At 42.6% G+C, this 16,582-nt stretch overlaps 1 protein-coding gene across 1 annotated transcript in view; it reads right to left on the bottom strand.

Moving 5' to 3' along the window:
* The window catches only part of EIF3CL (eukaryotic translation initiation factor 3 subunit C like), a 384,931-nt gene that overhangs the window by 196,859 nt on the left and 171,490 nt on the right, over positions 1-16,582 (bottom strand). Inside the window, exons 9-11 of the mRNA XM_069652105.1 lie at positions 11,713-11,878; positions 11,031-11,134; positions 10,796-10,937 (exon numbers count right to left, since the gene is read on the bottom strand). Of these exons, the coding sequence (XP_069508206.1) occupies positions 10,796-10,937; positions 11,031-11,134; positions 11,713-11,878 (412 nt within the window). The remainder of the gene's footprint in view (positions 1-10,795; positions 10,938-11,030; positions 11,135-11,712; positions 11,879-16,582) is intronic.

Raw genomic sequence — 16,582 nt, 5'->3', positions numbered from 1 at the left:
AGCGGAAAACAGTGTTTAGGAATGAAAAAAGAAATGCTGTAAAACTACCTATTGTATTAAGAGGGCCCACATTGATTAGGATCAAGACCCTGTGTAAAAATTGGCTGAGGGCTAGGCGGGCAAAATTATATCACATAGATGGTCAAAATATGCTAAGATTAATTCAATCCAAAAATTCTTCAAGAACATGGGCAATCATTAATGGTGCTACGAGTGGACCACAAGGACTCATCCAAGCTAATAGTGTTATGGAGTCTCACTGGAGATCTAATTTTTCTGACCTGTACACTCACCCAACAAATAATGCAAGCCTGGATACAGTCAATTTTCCTACCAAATTCAACCTGGAATTCGATCTCTTAGACATCCAATTACGCATTCAATCTATAAGTCGATCGAGAGCGTGTGGTCCAGATGGTCTATCCAATAAATCGCTAAAACAGCCCTAATATGTGGGCCCAGATCCTTTTTAACATCTTTACTCTGGTGAATGAATCTCAATACTTTCCCCAGTCTTGGAGACATTCGATCACAATGCAGATTTATAAAAAGGGTAATCGTCAGGCACCTAATAGTTATCGCCCCATAGCACTATTAGACGCACCAGGGAAAATCTTTATGCGCCTAATCTTAAAAAAGCTTAAACATTGGGCTCGGGATAAACACTAGTTGGATCCTCTGCAAGCAGGTTTTGTCACTGGAGTGGGCACTATACCGAATATAATTATCCTGAACATAATCAAGGCAAAGTATGCAAAACTTGGTCAACCAATTTATTTTGCATTCATTGATTTCAGAATAGCTTTTGATTCTGTGGATCGATTACTTCTCTATCAGAAATTAAAGCATTATAATTGCCCGGGTACTCTACTGGCTTTAATTGGGTTGCTCCACTCCAATACTTATATGCAAGTGAGATTGACTCCAAATGGAATACTATCTGCCTATATTCCTACACAGAGAGGGCTAAAACAGGGATGTATTTTAGTGTCAACCTTGTTCAATCTCTTCATCTTAGACATTGGTCTTGCCTTTCTACACACAATCTGTGACGCTCCCAAATTAGGCACCCGTCTGATCAATTATCTGCTTTATGCAGATGATTTCATTCTATCATCTAAAACCCCCAGTGGATTACAAAACGTGTTAAACACATTAAACTTGTATGCATCAAAAAACATCTTGGTGATTAACACAGCTAAAACCCAAGTACTAGTGTGTAAACCAAAAGAAGCAGTTGAAGGATAACTCTTATCAATGGTACTTGGGAATTGAAAAACTTGAAAGTTAACATGTATAAATATTTGGGCGTTTTGATTTCCAACGAGTCTGGAATTATTCCGAAATTATTTCCTTTGATCGCCCAGGCGAAGTTGTTAATGCATAAATATGCAAAGTTTACCTATCCTCATATACTACTATTTTATAAACAGAAAGTGATTCCCATCCTTGCGTTTGGGGTTGAAACTACATTACCCAAACAGCGTAAATTTTGGGATGTGTTAGAATCTAAGATTTGGAAAAAAAATCCTTTGTCGCCCTATGTGTATCTTGAAAGCGATACTGCGGTTTAAATTGGGTTTAACATCTCTGTATTCACAAGACCAATGGAAAAGATGTGTGTTATTTAGGAAATGCCTGTTAAATATTGGATCTTCTAATGTCGTTGGAATGTTAGCTTCTTATCTGGCAACCACAAATGACTCCTTTTCCAAGACATGGATTCAGAATACCTTAAATATTCTTGCAGATTCTAACATCTCCTTCGATATATTGCTTCATAATGCTGCCAGAGCAAAATTTAAGTTATTTCAAATGGAATGGATTGTCACTATTGAGGAATGCCCCAGAATGAAAGATTTTGATATAACTACATTTGGTCACAAAAAATTGGGAATCATGGCTGGTTATTTGCAGAAATATCCATCACCGTACATGCGCAACCAATACCTGCGCTTTAGATGTAACCTATTGTTTTTTTATTTTATTGTAAAACTTCAGTTCAATATATAATATTGAAACTTTTGTTACATTTATTCAACATCCTCAGTCTATGTTGAGTTCCAAAACAGCTTAATCGTCTCAAAAAATCTAAAAGAAAAGAATGGGAAAAGACGTTTCCAAAAAATAAAAAGTCATTCCACTTGCGCGGTCTGAATGACACCTGGCCTAGTAGGATCGTTGTCTGTCTTCCCCTTGTTCCCCCCTCCCTGCCTTGTCGCGCCTTGAAACACTTGTGTATAGGCGCGTTACAAATGCCATATATCATATTCTTCCGTGGAATCAATCTAATCAAATTTCTTCATTTGGAGGGCCATAGCCAAAAATTCGCCAGGATCGTAAATATACTAAAAGTCAACTCAGATTGGGACAGCCTTCATGGCAATGTCCAAAAAGTTGATTAAGCTGCATGAAAGATTGATATTTCTGCAGGCAACGACAAGATCCCACCAGTCATCCGCAAAATAGATAGACGGCTTGAATTTGCACAGGTGGAGTTCTCGTTGAGAAAATCAGCATAGGACACTCTGTTACAAGATGCTTTAGGGATTCAACCTCCCGTGTGTCACAAAACCGCCATTTGTTGTCACCGATTTCCCCATTATGCCGTAGCCATTGCATTTCTTTGGTATGTAGGGCGTTTAAACGGAATCTTAAGAACTGGCTCCTATGGTGGCGTGAGGGGCAGTTCATAAGATAGTTTGGCTGATGATGCAGTCACTATGCTTCCAGAAGGGGGCAAAGTTGATTTGAGAGATGACCGACCATTATAAGTGGCGATCCAGTCCCATATCTGTAGCTTTTTTTTGGCATATTGCGGATGAGTCAGGAGATCAGACTCACTGATGTTTGCATCGACCATTATCGCTTTTAATTTGTTCACCCAAGATGTTAAAAGTGATGGATGTGGGCATTCGTTTTCGATGGTGAAGATTTTGTACGCAGGAATTTTGGATCCAAGAGACATTTTTTGCAGGGTAGATAGTGATTTCCAAACAATCATCATATATAATGAATTTAGTGCTAGTTCATATCACAGGGCGATAATTGAGATGTAATTGGGGAGTCCCAATACACATCACCAGAACTTTCCTTCGAGTCTATGCCAAAGAGTGTGATCCAAATTCCAACCCGCTTCTCCGCCGAAAGTGAGTGTAGGTATTACCTTCTGCAGATAGAACATTATTACAGGAGAAATTGAAAATGTTCCATGATTTTTATTGATTTTAGCTCCTTGTAAACCTAGAATATTAGTTCTACCTATCAGGTCACTGGACCAACCGGCTTCACAGATGGAATAGTTTATCAAAACGCCCAGGTAACAAATTGTCTTTACAGTTTTTAGACACTTGTTTACTATGACCCATCTAAATTGTTTGTCCTTTCTTGAGATGGTATGGCTAATACACATGATCTTAGTTTTTTCAGTGTTTAAGGACAGGTCATTTAGAATCAGATATTCATTTAGTCTCTGCACAAGACGTGGTAGCCCAATCTGTGTTCGGTCAATTAACACAATGTCGTCAGCGTACACCAGACATTTTAATTGTGTTCCGTTGATCTTTGGCAGAAAGCTGGGGACTGCGTCCAACCACTCTGGCAGATCAGCAAGGGATAATTTTAAATAGGTCCGCAGCAAGTGGGCAGCCCTGTTACCCCACCAATAAAGACTCAAAGGGTTGAAAGGTTGCCTTGAGAATTCAATCTTATTTGAATTGTCGTATTGGTGTGTAGGGCGATAATTGGGTCTAAAAGCTGTTCTGGGCAGTTCCATGATCGTAATTTGGCCCATAATTTCTGACGATTGATTGCATCAAATGCTTGTCGCAGATCGACGAAAGCGAAGAAAACTTTTTTCTTGGACTCCAAGGCTGTTAATTTCAAGATAGTTAATAGAATAAGGTTTACATCCACACCTACTTGAGTCGTGAAACAGTTTGACGACAGTCAGATTTGCCAGCCTTGCATGCCCAATGAACCAGTCTTTGGCGCAAGAGGGAACCAAATATTTTTCCTATTGTATCAAGAAGGGCAATAGGCCCGTAGTTTGCAGGGTCAGCTCTACTGCCCTTCTTGTAAATTGGAACCACTATTACTTTAGACCATGAGGTTGGTATTTTCCTGCTTATCGAGATCTTCAGGAATAAGTCGTTTTTTTAACATTAGGTTCGAAATTTGGTCCGGACCGGCAGCTCTCGAATTCTTGAGCTTTCCAATAGAGAATTCGAGCTCTTGGGACGAAGGTGTAATATCCCAAGCAATTACTGAAGGCACTGGGGGTACGTTTGGAGTAATATTAGGCTTTCTGTAGATCGATGTGAAGTATTCACACCATGTGCCAAAACAGATATAATTTGAGATAGGACGTATGGATTTTGTGTTGCCATTATTCAAAATTGCCCAAATTTCACGTGTTTTTAATTAATAATTTTGGCATAGTTTCTGCACGATGTTGATCAATTAGAATCAGATGGGATCTCAACCAGTTCCGGTAAAGCTTTGCGTTCTTTAATTTTCACTAATTTGACATCTTGGTCGGTCTGTCGTTTCTTAATCATGCGTAGATCTTTCCTTAGTTCTTCTTTGCCATAGCTAATTCATGACAATATAAATGTTTTGGAATGTGCCCTGCTAGTCGCAAGTTTGTAACTTTCAGGGTAAAATCTGCCAGCAATGGTGTGTACTCCACATTGTGTGATTCAAAGAATCTATCCGTTAGGGCTGCAATTAAAGGGCCAGTTTAAAGCCTGTTGCCTGCAGCATTTATTGATAGATTAGGAGCATATTTTTGGGGCAAGACGCATCCTTCTCCTGTGTTCAAACAAGCCGTAACATGTCGCGATCACTGTAATTCATCTGAACCACATTGAGGGGAAACCAATTTTGGAAAAAGGTTGTCGGAAGCCCAGATATGATCAAGAGTATTAGGTCTTTGCATAGCATGCCACGTCGGTCTGGAGGGTTGATCACCTTTTATGGCTCCGTTGACCATCAGACAACTTCATTGAAAAAGGGCACGAGACCAGGCTTGGCCTCTTGTGACCACTAGGTTGTCTAACAACCGTATATTTGTCTTCATATGTAAATCATATTTGAACCAGCTACAGTTGAGGTTGCCACATACCAAAATAGATAGATTGTTGAGTGAAAAAAGCGTCATCCATTAAAGTTGTTACGTAAAGTTTCATAGACTCTGTAAAGTTGTTACGGAGTCTATGAACGACGTTGCAGAAATCATTGCAGGATTCCAATATCCATTGATTATAAGTAAATTAGACTTATTCTTGGCCGATTTTATTTGTATCAAAGTACTTTGGACAAACTGATTTGGATTAGTGGAGGTCAAAAGTGTCCACCAATTTTGGATGTTCAATAATGTTATTAGGCCTGCAAAAGGACGTCCCTTGGTATTTTTTCTGGCAGGATTTATGAGAGTAAGAAACCCATCACAGGTCGATGGATCACGGAGCCATGTTTCCTGAAGACAGATTACGAATACCTCCCCAAGAGTTTCAGTAAAGTCATTGAACAAATGAGTGAATCCGAGTGTTCCAAGAGAGCAGGGTTAGCTCACAGTGTGGGATAGTCACTCATTGTTATTTTCGGGAACCATTTGCTAGTTTGCTCACAAGTCCACTTCGTCCATTGCCAGCCTGATGTTTTAGGGTCTGGTTGTTTGCCTGCGGAAGAGAAGGATTTTCGCAAGGCGCATCGCCGGTCGACTCTTCGAGAATCATCGCTATTTGAGATTTTTGATGAATTTGTAGCATGAGACTTGGTGTCAGGTTCCACAGTGAGATCAAATCCATACAACAGGAGATCTTCTGTTGCTTGAAGTAAAAGCTTTTTCACAGCAGCAGATGGTATGTGAAGTAAAACTTGATCAGAGGTCAGTTCAGTGGTGTACTCTACGATCTTGATATCGTCAGATGATATTGATCGGAGTTGTGGAATGCAGGCAAATAGCTTTAAGACATTACCTCGGTTTAAGTTGACCTCATTTTCATCTGAATGGATGTTTTGAAGCCGAAGTTTCCAATGACAACTACTTTTTTGAGGATTTAATTGCCCTTGTACTCTGGTTGAATAATGGGCACTGGGTTTCCTCTGATTCAGTGTTTGTTTTGGATTTAGCATGGAGGCGAGTCGAGAATTTGTCCTTCATGGAATTTACGCCTTTTGACTTTACCACACTCCCAGATCGGCTAATTCTTGCGTCAACATTGGCAGGCGAAAATCTCACTTCGGAAGAGTGAGATGAGTCGACATCTTTAGCCGCCAGTGACCCATCTAAGAAATCATCAGTCTTGATTGAATATATTGACAGATTGCATTAATCTTCGGAAGTAAAACTGGATACATTGTTAGAGCCAGAGTCAACGCGCCATCGTTTGACAGATTTCTTGGGTGGCTGCATTACAATTCCTGCGTGTCTCATTGGAATTGGAGCAGCATGAGTAGCAGATTGTGAGGGGTTGGATGTTCAAAAAGGCTTGGTTTTTTTTTTAGGCGTTGTAATGTTTCTTATACATTTTTTCACTTTGTCGAACATTTTTTTGTGACTTGTTTTTTAGATTGATCTTTTGTATTTTTTCATCCACACGTGATGCTTTTTTGCAATCGCTCGTTATAATGGTTTTAGCAGAACCATTAAAAATATTGAAAGAATTTGTCAAAGAGCTGACTTGGTCGTATGCTTTGTCGGGCATCGAAGGAGGTTGCGGTAATAGAGGGGTCTCATGTAACAACAGAGCATCATTGCTCAATCGACTGCGGACACCTGTGGAACTTTCTACTACATTCGTGGTAGTGAGTTGAGCCGGAACATTTACTTGGGCTGGTCCTACAAGAGGGGCCAAAGTATTTGAAGAGAGATCACCATTTATTTGCGCGACTTTGATGGATTCATGTCTTTGAGCATCAGAGGTGTTCTTTCGCATCCATTTTACCGCTTCCAAAAGACCTTCAATTAAAGAATCGTTTTGGCAGTGGTGCCGAGCAGCCAGGTCACTTAGCCTCTCTTGCCACCTCATTAATTTTTCAGCATCCTTCTCCATCTGATCTTGTAAGAAGCCAGTAAAACAATCTAGTTTATCTAGCTTCTTTTCCAGGTTTGACAACGCTGCTCCTTGATCGGATATTGTCCCATTCAATGATTCAAGCAATTTTGTGAAGGGCGCAAGAGCAACCGCAGAAGCAGCTAAAAAGTTGTGAATCTGAGAAAGAGCTTCAACAGAAATGCTCAGAGGAGGCAAACCTGGCTCGTGGTCCATCGACGAGGAATGTGAGCTATCCAAATTGAAATGAGAATTTGTATAGGAAATGTTCCTCGTATGGGGTACGACAATGGCTTCATCCCGTGGGTGGATAGGCTTTGCATGGGGCGTACTTGCATTCAGGATTGCGTTATCATTCATCGTAGTTGTCGGCAATCTTGCTTTGGATTTAAGGTAGACTATGCGTTGAAGGCGACGGGCCAGTGCAATGGAGTCCAAATTATTGTGGGTGGAGTGTGGACTGAGAAGGGTAACAGAGGCACCCATGAGCATAGGGTCATTCATGAGCGCTCCTCGAATGTCTTTAGAACTGGGCTCAAGCCGGTCAGGAGCTTGACAAGCGAGAGCGCTGTCATTCCCAGATTCAGCAGTCTCAGGGTCATGTTCCGACAAGCTTCCACCACAGAAGGGCTTTGGTAAAGCTTCACTTGCAGTCAATTGTGAACAGACTGCAGTGGGAATAGAGGAGATGCATTCATGTTCCCACATTAAATTTTGCCTTTCAGGCGTGAAAGTAGATTTCAGAGGAACTTTAGACAGTGATGGTAAAGTTCTCGAAGGCACTTGAGAACATTGCTGGTGGTCTAAAGTTAGTTCTTCGCATACCATAGGCGCGGCTGTCTGACGTAGCACACCATTTACTGAGGATAAACATTTCGAAGCGTTATTTGGAATCAGGCTCATCTTTTTTACAGCGGGGTCAATACATGCAGAATGATGAAGAGTCAAATGGGTCCCGTCAGCATTTGAAATGTTCCGTAGCTCCTCGTCGCTGACTAAAAATGATAATGGCCTTTTTTCAATGAGAGCCTCAATGGTTTGTGTGGGTGTATTTGGCTTTGTAGTACAATAGTGAAGGGAGTTCTGAAACCTTTTCAGAGGAACAGTTTATTTGAATGGAGGCCAGGATAGAAACAGGGGTGATTTTGTCGACTGGTCTGCCTTGAAGAGAACCGGTGTTCGGCTTGAGGAGAGCACAGGATACATCAGGCAAGTGCAAACCAAAATCATTTGGAGCCGGGAACCCTTCACAAACCGATGAAGATTCAGATGAGGTTTCATGCGCGTTGTCGCACTTTTCATGATTATGAATTTGGTTTATCAGCTGATTCACAGCTACGTCAATTTGTTCCTCAGATTGCGATTCAATCAAGAGGATTGGAGTGATAGCGATGCGGACAGGGGGCGCAGGTGAGGCCAACATCGATAATGACAAAGCAGTTGGTAAAGCTGCGGGTAGCATTAAGGGGGCGTGGAGTGCTCGCCCAGTAGATTTGCTTACCTTCTCGCCTGTTACTGCTTTCAGAGCCGTCCACGGGTTCAGCATGCGTCGATGCTGGAGTGTTTTCCTTCGCGTTTGCGGACCCTCGGCTGATAAGTCATTTACGTGACACAAGGAACGCAGGCTTGTCGGCATGCTGGAGGTGGAGTTCAGGTGCAGAGCAGCACTCCAGGCGTAAACAGAGTATTTGTGTAATTTTCCAATGGAAACAGAAACAGGACTGAACACGTTGTGCAGCTCCTCTCCCAAGAAACACAGAGCAGGGACTGGGGCAGACTGGAACTCTGAACCTGTATATACTTTCTAGAGCCTCGGATTATCCAGAGGCAGTCTTTTGAAGTGAAGTGCTTCAAGTTTACACACGGGAAGAGAATGCCCGAGATCCCCTTCTTAACGCAATTTCGAAATGCTTATTAGGAAGAGTTTTCCAAAACATGCGTTCACAGGTTACCTTCAATTATCAGTCTTCATATTGCTAGCAGGTTGTGAATGTAGAGAGTACCTTCTGCAGCTTCTGAAGAAAACCACGGTGGCACGGCAGGAGGAGCAATGACCTGACTAGACAGCGCAGCAGAACATACGAAGCACAGCCCTAGACTCTGCACTGGGCTTCACCCATGGCATACTAGGTCAGTACTGGCAAGAAGGAAGCTAATACCAGAGAATTAAAATTACTGTAGATGGTGTAGAGTACAATCCCAAAAAGAAACCTTGAAGAATGTCCGAATCTTGGTGACTTGCGAAAGAAACATTTCTCTAGTCACCTCTGCATTACTCCCTTTGAATCAGTCTGATTCTTGGAAATGGCTTTTCTCGACTTCTAACTTGTCGGTACAAATTGCTACTGTTCAATTTCTGAAAGAATTGTTCAAATTTGAAGATGATTGAATAAGCAAGTCTATTAAGAAATATAGAGCACTAAATTGAATGAAAGTATTGTATATAAGCTGTGGCAAGTACACATTTGATATTTGCTTATTTTAAGACAATACTAAAATGAACTTAAGAGTACATAATTATTTAACATTTTTGTATAGATACATTGATTTTAAATTGGTTTAGAATATGTATAATTTGTTGATTTGATTTTGTAAAATTTGAAAGGTTCAATGAATTGAACTAACCAAATTAAAAAAAAAAAATAAATAAAAGTTCCCACTCACTGATGAGTTAATGTCTTAAGTCCAGCAAAAGAGTTGGGTGTCTCTAAGGTGGGAGGAAATTAGCACAGAAATGAGAATTCTCCCCAAAACTTCAAAAGACCTGGCCCTTCAGCTCTGAACGGGATGAAAACGACTGAACAACTTCCATGCAACATAAAACGAACAACAGAAAAGGAGTGGGAAGTAGTCTGGTTGTGGAGTGGCGGGCAGGAGAGAAGAGCGATGTCTGACTGGGAAGGGTGGTTTTACACCTGAAGTGTGCCAATCTTGAAAGAGGGCCAAAGGTGAAAAATGGGAAGTGAGATGTATCCCACTTAATCAAACCACAGAGGGTGAAACTCGTCACACAAAAGACTAGGGCTCGACGCAGAAACCAGGCAGCCCACAGGAAACACATTACCCCTGGAGGATCCTCAGGTGGTAATTGCTACACTGTAGAAAGATAGACAGGGGAAGGGTTAGAGATCGCATTCAGTCATAACACCAGGAGAAGGAAACGTACTGCCAATAACAAACCATACTTAAAAACCCACCCTTCTGCATACACCTCTCAAACTCTGAACTAAACACAACCATACCTCTACAGCACGTACTTCACACCACAATGACAGAAACCACACAACCTCACACACCACCACATGGTGACCAATACCCAAAAATGATATCTACGCTCAGTGAACCGTGTATCCGAACTGAAGCTGCGAACACCACATCACAGTTCTCTTGCTATTTTTCCCCCCACGCAATCCTATAAACCCCCCCACCTCCCCATCTCGCATTACAGATCCGCCAAAGCACCAAGAGACCACCCAGGTGGCAACAGTGTGCAGTATAAAAACCTTTAACAAAACATCTCTCCCTGCAAATCACTTTGCTATATTTGTGAACAGCACATGCAAAAAGGTGGTTCTCTAGGATGAAAGCTGTTGCCAATTATCAGGCATCAAAGTACTTTTTAGGAAGAAACAGGAGCACTGGTGGATTGTTCAAGCGGAAGTATATAGCATGGATCAAGACAGGAGTGCAGGCAGAAAAAGCACTAGCATGTGGCTTCGATGAAAGACAACACTTGCCTTCATAAATGTTGCCAGGTTGGGGTTGTAGTCATAGAGGGAGGCTACAATGTTGAACTTGATCTTGACATTGATGCCTTCACCCAGATTGTTCTCTGCTGAAATGTTAGCCAGAAGGTGAAGGAGCTCAATCTGGGCAGCCCTTTGAGACAAAAGTAAACACCATATGAGCACCAGTGAGGGCAGGTTGGACGAGCCAGCAGGTTGAAGGTTTCCTGTCTATATTTTCACTCACCGGTCGGTCCCCTTCTTGCCCCTGGCCTGCAGGATCTCATTTAGTTTCTTTACCACAATCACTGGTGTGATTTCAGTTCCTTTCGCAAACATTTTGGGCTTCTCCTGCAAACAAAGTGAAGAAATTAATCCAAGAAACAGGTGGCAAAAGCCTCAGGAATGGGATATGAATGAGATGAAAATAAACAGTTGGCAATCCGTGCAATTCACCACCTTTGGTACTTTTCTACAAATGTCCATGTAGAAGAGCTTTCCTGGTGCAAAGTAATACAACACAGAATGCAAATTCATAAAAGATATCAACACTGAAGATCGAGATGAGGAAGTACACGCTCATGTACACACACATGGCCAATGACAAGTAGAACATACCAGGAGATGAAAAAAAGTTACAAAATGCGTTCCAGAAAAGGAGGTGGGAAAGAATTCAATCAACTTTGAAAGGTAGGACGGCAATAAGGAAGACCTGAGAAGGATGCATAGAGCAGATAACAGAACTGAGGCACAATGGAAGCGGGAAAGACAAGCTGTGACATGAGCATGACTATTAAATAACAAGGGTATCTAAACATCAGAAGGGCTATCTAAAGGGGTAGGGGACACTGCACATGAACAAAGGAGATTAAGCCACGCAACACTTTCCACCTCTAGCGGCATGAAGATTAAACTGTCTTTAAACACACCTTGACCAATGGGGCACCGCCTTTCACTTTTTCCCACTCGCCACCTGCTTCTTCCTCCTCTTCTGCCTCCTCCTCATCCTTCCTCTTGACCTTCCGGTCATGCTTCTTCTTCACCTTATCTTCTTTCTTCTTCTCCACAGCCTTCCTCTCCTCCCCAGTCGCTGGTCTGCAAGAGGTAGGTTAGAGAAATTGTTAAAGCAGTCTTTGTATCACCCTCTGTTGGGGATACTACATCCTACATCCACTGGGAAGGTGAATGCACCCCAAGATGACAGTTAAGCCACACCTCTGTCGGTAACGTGGTTAAAGCAACAAGGCCCTCAGCTAGGGGTAGTAGGTCGACAGAGGTATCATTACCTCACACACTAGAAAAGACTCTGCACTGGAATACTGAAAAATATATAATTTTATAGCATAACAAAACAAGACCGATTTCCAAAATCAGCCTTGGTGGGAAGATTTGGGGAGGCCACCCTTTTATGGTAAAGAGCTTTGACACAGATGTTAGCCAAACCCAATCAAGGGGAGGTAGCAGAGGGGTCAAGGCTTGGTCTCAGGAAGGGTGAGTGTTCTAGGGCTACAATGAGTCTACACAGCTCAAAACTAGTAATTCCTGTTAGATAAATGAAAACACATTTTTATCTTTAGTTTACACAGTAAGCAGATAAAAATCAGGTTATTGTCACAAAATATATACTACAGAAACACGCTGTGACAAACCAAGGGATTCAGTCACCGGTGGTAGGGGGTGGTGAGAGGGCTTTCCTTGTGAGGCTAGGGAGGCAAGCCCGGTATGCAATATTCCCCCTGTGTGTGGCAGCAAGTGGGATCTCAGAGGGAGAGACCTCCCTCGAAGGACAAGGACTCCGGACCTGAAGAGGAACTCACTTCCCCCCTCTCACTCAGAAGACTGATGAGATCAAACCGGTTGGCAGAAATCCCTTTATATTTGCTATTATGATGCGTCACCAGATATGATATGATATGGCATTTGTAACGCGCCTATACACAAGTGTTTCAAGGCGCGATGAGGCAGGGAGGGGGGGGGGCAAGGGGAAGAGAGACAACGATCCTACTAGGCCAGGTGTCATTTAGATCCCGCAAGTGCAGGGATAGAGGGGAGGGAAAAGTGCAAGGGGAAGTGCAGTACAGGGAAGTAGAATAAAAAATAACTAATAGGGCCAGCTGGTGGCAAGTGCAAGGTAAGTGCAGACAAGTGCTGGGGAGGGGGGGCTGTAGGGATAAAGAGAGAGTCCCACAGTGCAGGGGTTGCCAGGGAGGCAGTGCAAGTGGAGAGTGGCTGGGCCAAGGACCGAGGTCGGAGAGAGTGGCCCAGTTGCAGATTCAGTGCAGTTACGGTGAAGAATTTAGCAGGGGAGAGGGAGAGAGAAAGCAGAAGCAAAGAGGAAGGTTTTAAGGTGCTTCCGGAACCGGAGATGGTTCTCCAAGTTTCAGGGAGGCAGGAAGGCTGTTCCAGAGGGAGGCCCCTGCCAAATGCCAGATGATAAATACATAACTGGTACTAAGAAGAGTAACTACAGACTAGATGCCTAATAGGTACTGGGATAAAAAGCCCAAAGTAGTCAACTACTATGGCTCAAACATCAAAAAGGAGAAGTTACTTACTGTAATGTTTTCTATGGATTCTACAGCCGTCAATCGTTAAACCGTCTTGCTCGATTGTCAGCTCCGGGCACAACATTGGTTGTCGTGTATATGGGATACATTACTGTTATGTAAAATTTTCATAGTAAATGGTAAATCTTCCTGATCTGTGTCAAGCCCAGAACATTTTGCTTTACTGGTAGATTAGTTGTCCTTTTACCTCTGAGTGGGAACCTATTATCCACACTCACAGTATCTTACTCTTTTTATGGGTGTCATTTTTTAGACTTCATAGTGTCTTTTTAAAGTTATCCCCTGACATTTCGGCAATAAGTGCCTGTTTCTAGGTTGCCGTAGGGGCTCCCTTTTAAACTTTCTCTGGCTAACCGTGAGAGAACTACAGTTCCCAAGGGTAGAAAGGATCTTTGGATCCCCTTTATATTTTATTTGGTGAAACCGGCACACCCCACCTTATATGGAGTGCTATGTAGATACAATGCATCCCCTTTCACACTAAAACAAACAATTCTGTTACAGGGACAAGCTTACCTTTAATGGCTGGTGGCAGTGATACCTTTTACTAATTCGGCTCTGTTCAGAGCTGCAGTAAAGGCTCACTTTACCAAAATGGCCCGGTCTTGTTTTTTCACCATTTTAGTGTTTGTCTTTCCTTCTTCCTTCCCCCAACAACCAGGGTGGGAAATTCCTGTGTGAGATTTGTATGTTCGGTGGGACTCTCCGCCCAGACTCCAGTCTGCCTCTGAAGGTAGGATGCGAGGGAGGAATTCAAAACTCCACAGACATTTGTCTTCCTCCTTGCCTGAATGGGACAATTCCAAGGGGGGAGTTTTTAGGGGGGGAGGGGCGTATTAGGATTGATTGGACAACCAGACCGTCCCTGGTTGTAAAATGCAGGAATATAATGCAGAAGTTGTGCTGTGGTTCCCGTTAAATACTCAAATCAAGCACTCAAAAATCTGGTTTATGCTTCAAGCGTCCATAAACCAGATTTTTGAGTGCTTGCAGCGCTTGTGAGTCTGATGGGACTCTTTCTGACAACATGACATCAGTGAGCTATTTGTACTCCGACGATAGTATATCAAACAATCTATGCCCAGATTTGAAAAAGGAACAGTGTGCTGAAACACGTGCCATCCTTAAGGGTGATCAATAAATAAATATATGATGAACTAAGAGAAATTGGTGTTGATTGATACTGAACTCCCTGTGGCGCAGTAATAGATGAGTGCAGAAAGCACTTTTTTCACTTACTACAAACGGAGTAGGGGAACTCTGTGTCTTCGTTCTCTGCACGCATCAGTGCAACACTGTAATACTATTATGTTGCATCAAGTCGCGGAGGGAGGTCTAAGAGTGACGATACAAAAAAGTTATGAGTCATATTGTTTTCCTTAGGAATAGACTTAAGAACCTATCCTGATACTGCCTGTTGGACGCTAGACTCTAGTGACCCCCCTTCTGCCACTGAGAACACTCATGCTACAAGAATAAGGGAAAGCCTTTTGCCTAGAAAAGAAAATAACGAACACGTTACTTACCTGGATTCACATGCTCATGAATATTCCCTGTTAGGCCGGGAATCCACGGTAAAAGAAAAACCAGTTTCACTTTCGTTTACAAACTGTCCTTCTACTATAAGCCAATCACTGAGCTCTGGGTCATACTGCCCCACCCAATGACTGCCCTCTCCCCAAGCCCCTTCTCTGGCAGCCCTATTCAGATCTGATAGCATAAAAAAGTGGCATTATGCCTGTCAGGCTAAGTTTGCATGTAGTACCCTCTGGGAACACTACAAACAACTCTTGACTACAGGTATAGGAAACCATACCTTTAGTATAAGCTTGTACTACACAGTTTTGGTAGCGTGTTGAGCAGCCAGGCTTATCTCACGAGGGGGCAATGTGAGCTGTAGTGGAGTTGCACAGATATTTACAGTTACAAGTATTCAAACTCTTACACTCAAGGTTTCTTGCATAAACAATTATTAATGTATCAGTCAGTTGGGATAAGCCTTCTTCAGAAGGGAGCAATATAATAAACACTCAAATACCCTTCATGAAATACACTCTTAATATCTCTAAATCATGGCCCGGACACTACCTACAGCCTCAGGTGACTTCAATTGCTAGGGTGCTGGGGACATTAATATATCACTGTTGCATTTAGAATCAAATGGTAATAAGTCAGAAGGAAAAGATTTAGAACATACAAGAGATCAAATATTCTTAAACATGCAAATACTTGTGGATCCCCCCCAGAAAGTCATTCAGTACAATAGGCCAAGCCAAAGTCAATGGGCAAAAGTCTTATATAGGATGAAGCACCTCTCGTAGGTAAATGAAAGTCTTTGCACAATGTTTTGAAGTCTTTAAAGAAAAGAAGAATCAAATGTAGGGCCATAAACTGATTAGACTTGTGGGTGGTAGAAGATGCAAGCAACTCTACAGCAAGAGGCACGTTCTCTCAGACTTCACCTGGCAAACCAACGTTCCAGGAGTTGCAGCAGGCGTCCTCTTCAAGCTCTTCTTCGGGCCAGTGGTCGACTCTGTCTTCCAAGGCAAAAGACTCGCATTTTATTCAGTTCTCTCCCATTCATTCCAGCCTAGCTGTCAGTCACACATCAGGGTGGCTGTCCTTGCTGGACAGTCAGCCGGCCAATCACCACAGAGTGCATTTGGGTCTCCTAGGAGACTAAGCACAGGGGGTTTTTGGGCACCTCCCTCACTTCCTGCCTACCCCAGTCACCCAGGAGCCAGAGGCGGGCAAAGTGAACAATGGGACCAAACCTGGTTTGGCGAGCAGAGTAAATCTCAAGAAGGACCTTTCCACAAAGACATGGCAAAAAAGAACCAGGGCCATTTTGACAAAATGGCACCCTTGGGTGCTTTACTGCACCTGTGAACACAGCCCACGGTAAATGCACACCACAGTAGTTAAAACAAAACCACTGCCACCAGCCATTCAGTGAGGAATGAGTAACATAAAAAATGTTACATGAGAAGCTAGACAAAGGGGATACTAGGTAATCCCTCCGGCACCCTATTGTAAAATAGGGTGTGCTGGGTCTAGAAAGTTACAAAAGTAAGTAAAGTCAATTTCACTTTAATGCTCTTGGAAACATTAGTTTATCCCAGAGGAGGTATTTAAACCTTTGGGGAATCTGAAAAACTTACCCGGGCCACTACACTGAAGGTGCCGTGTGACCCAATGTAAAAGAATGCCTGTGGAGTTTGTCAGACTCCAT

Source organism: Ambystoma mexicanum, chromosome 3p (assembly GCF_040938575.1).
Source record: "Ambystoma mexicanum isolate Mex_15411 chromosome 3p, UKY_AmexF1_1, whole genome shotgun sequence".
NCBI classification, from domain to species: Eukaryota; Metazoa; Chordata; class Amphibia; order Caudata; family Ambystomatidae; genus Ambystoma; species Ambystoma mexicanum.
This window is presented reverse-complemented; position numbering and strand designations above follow the sequence as displayed.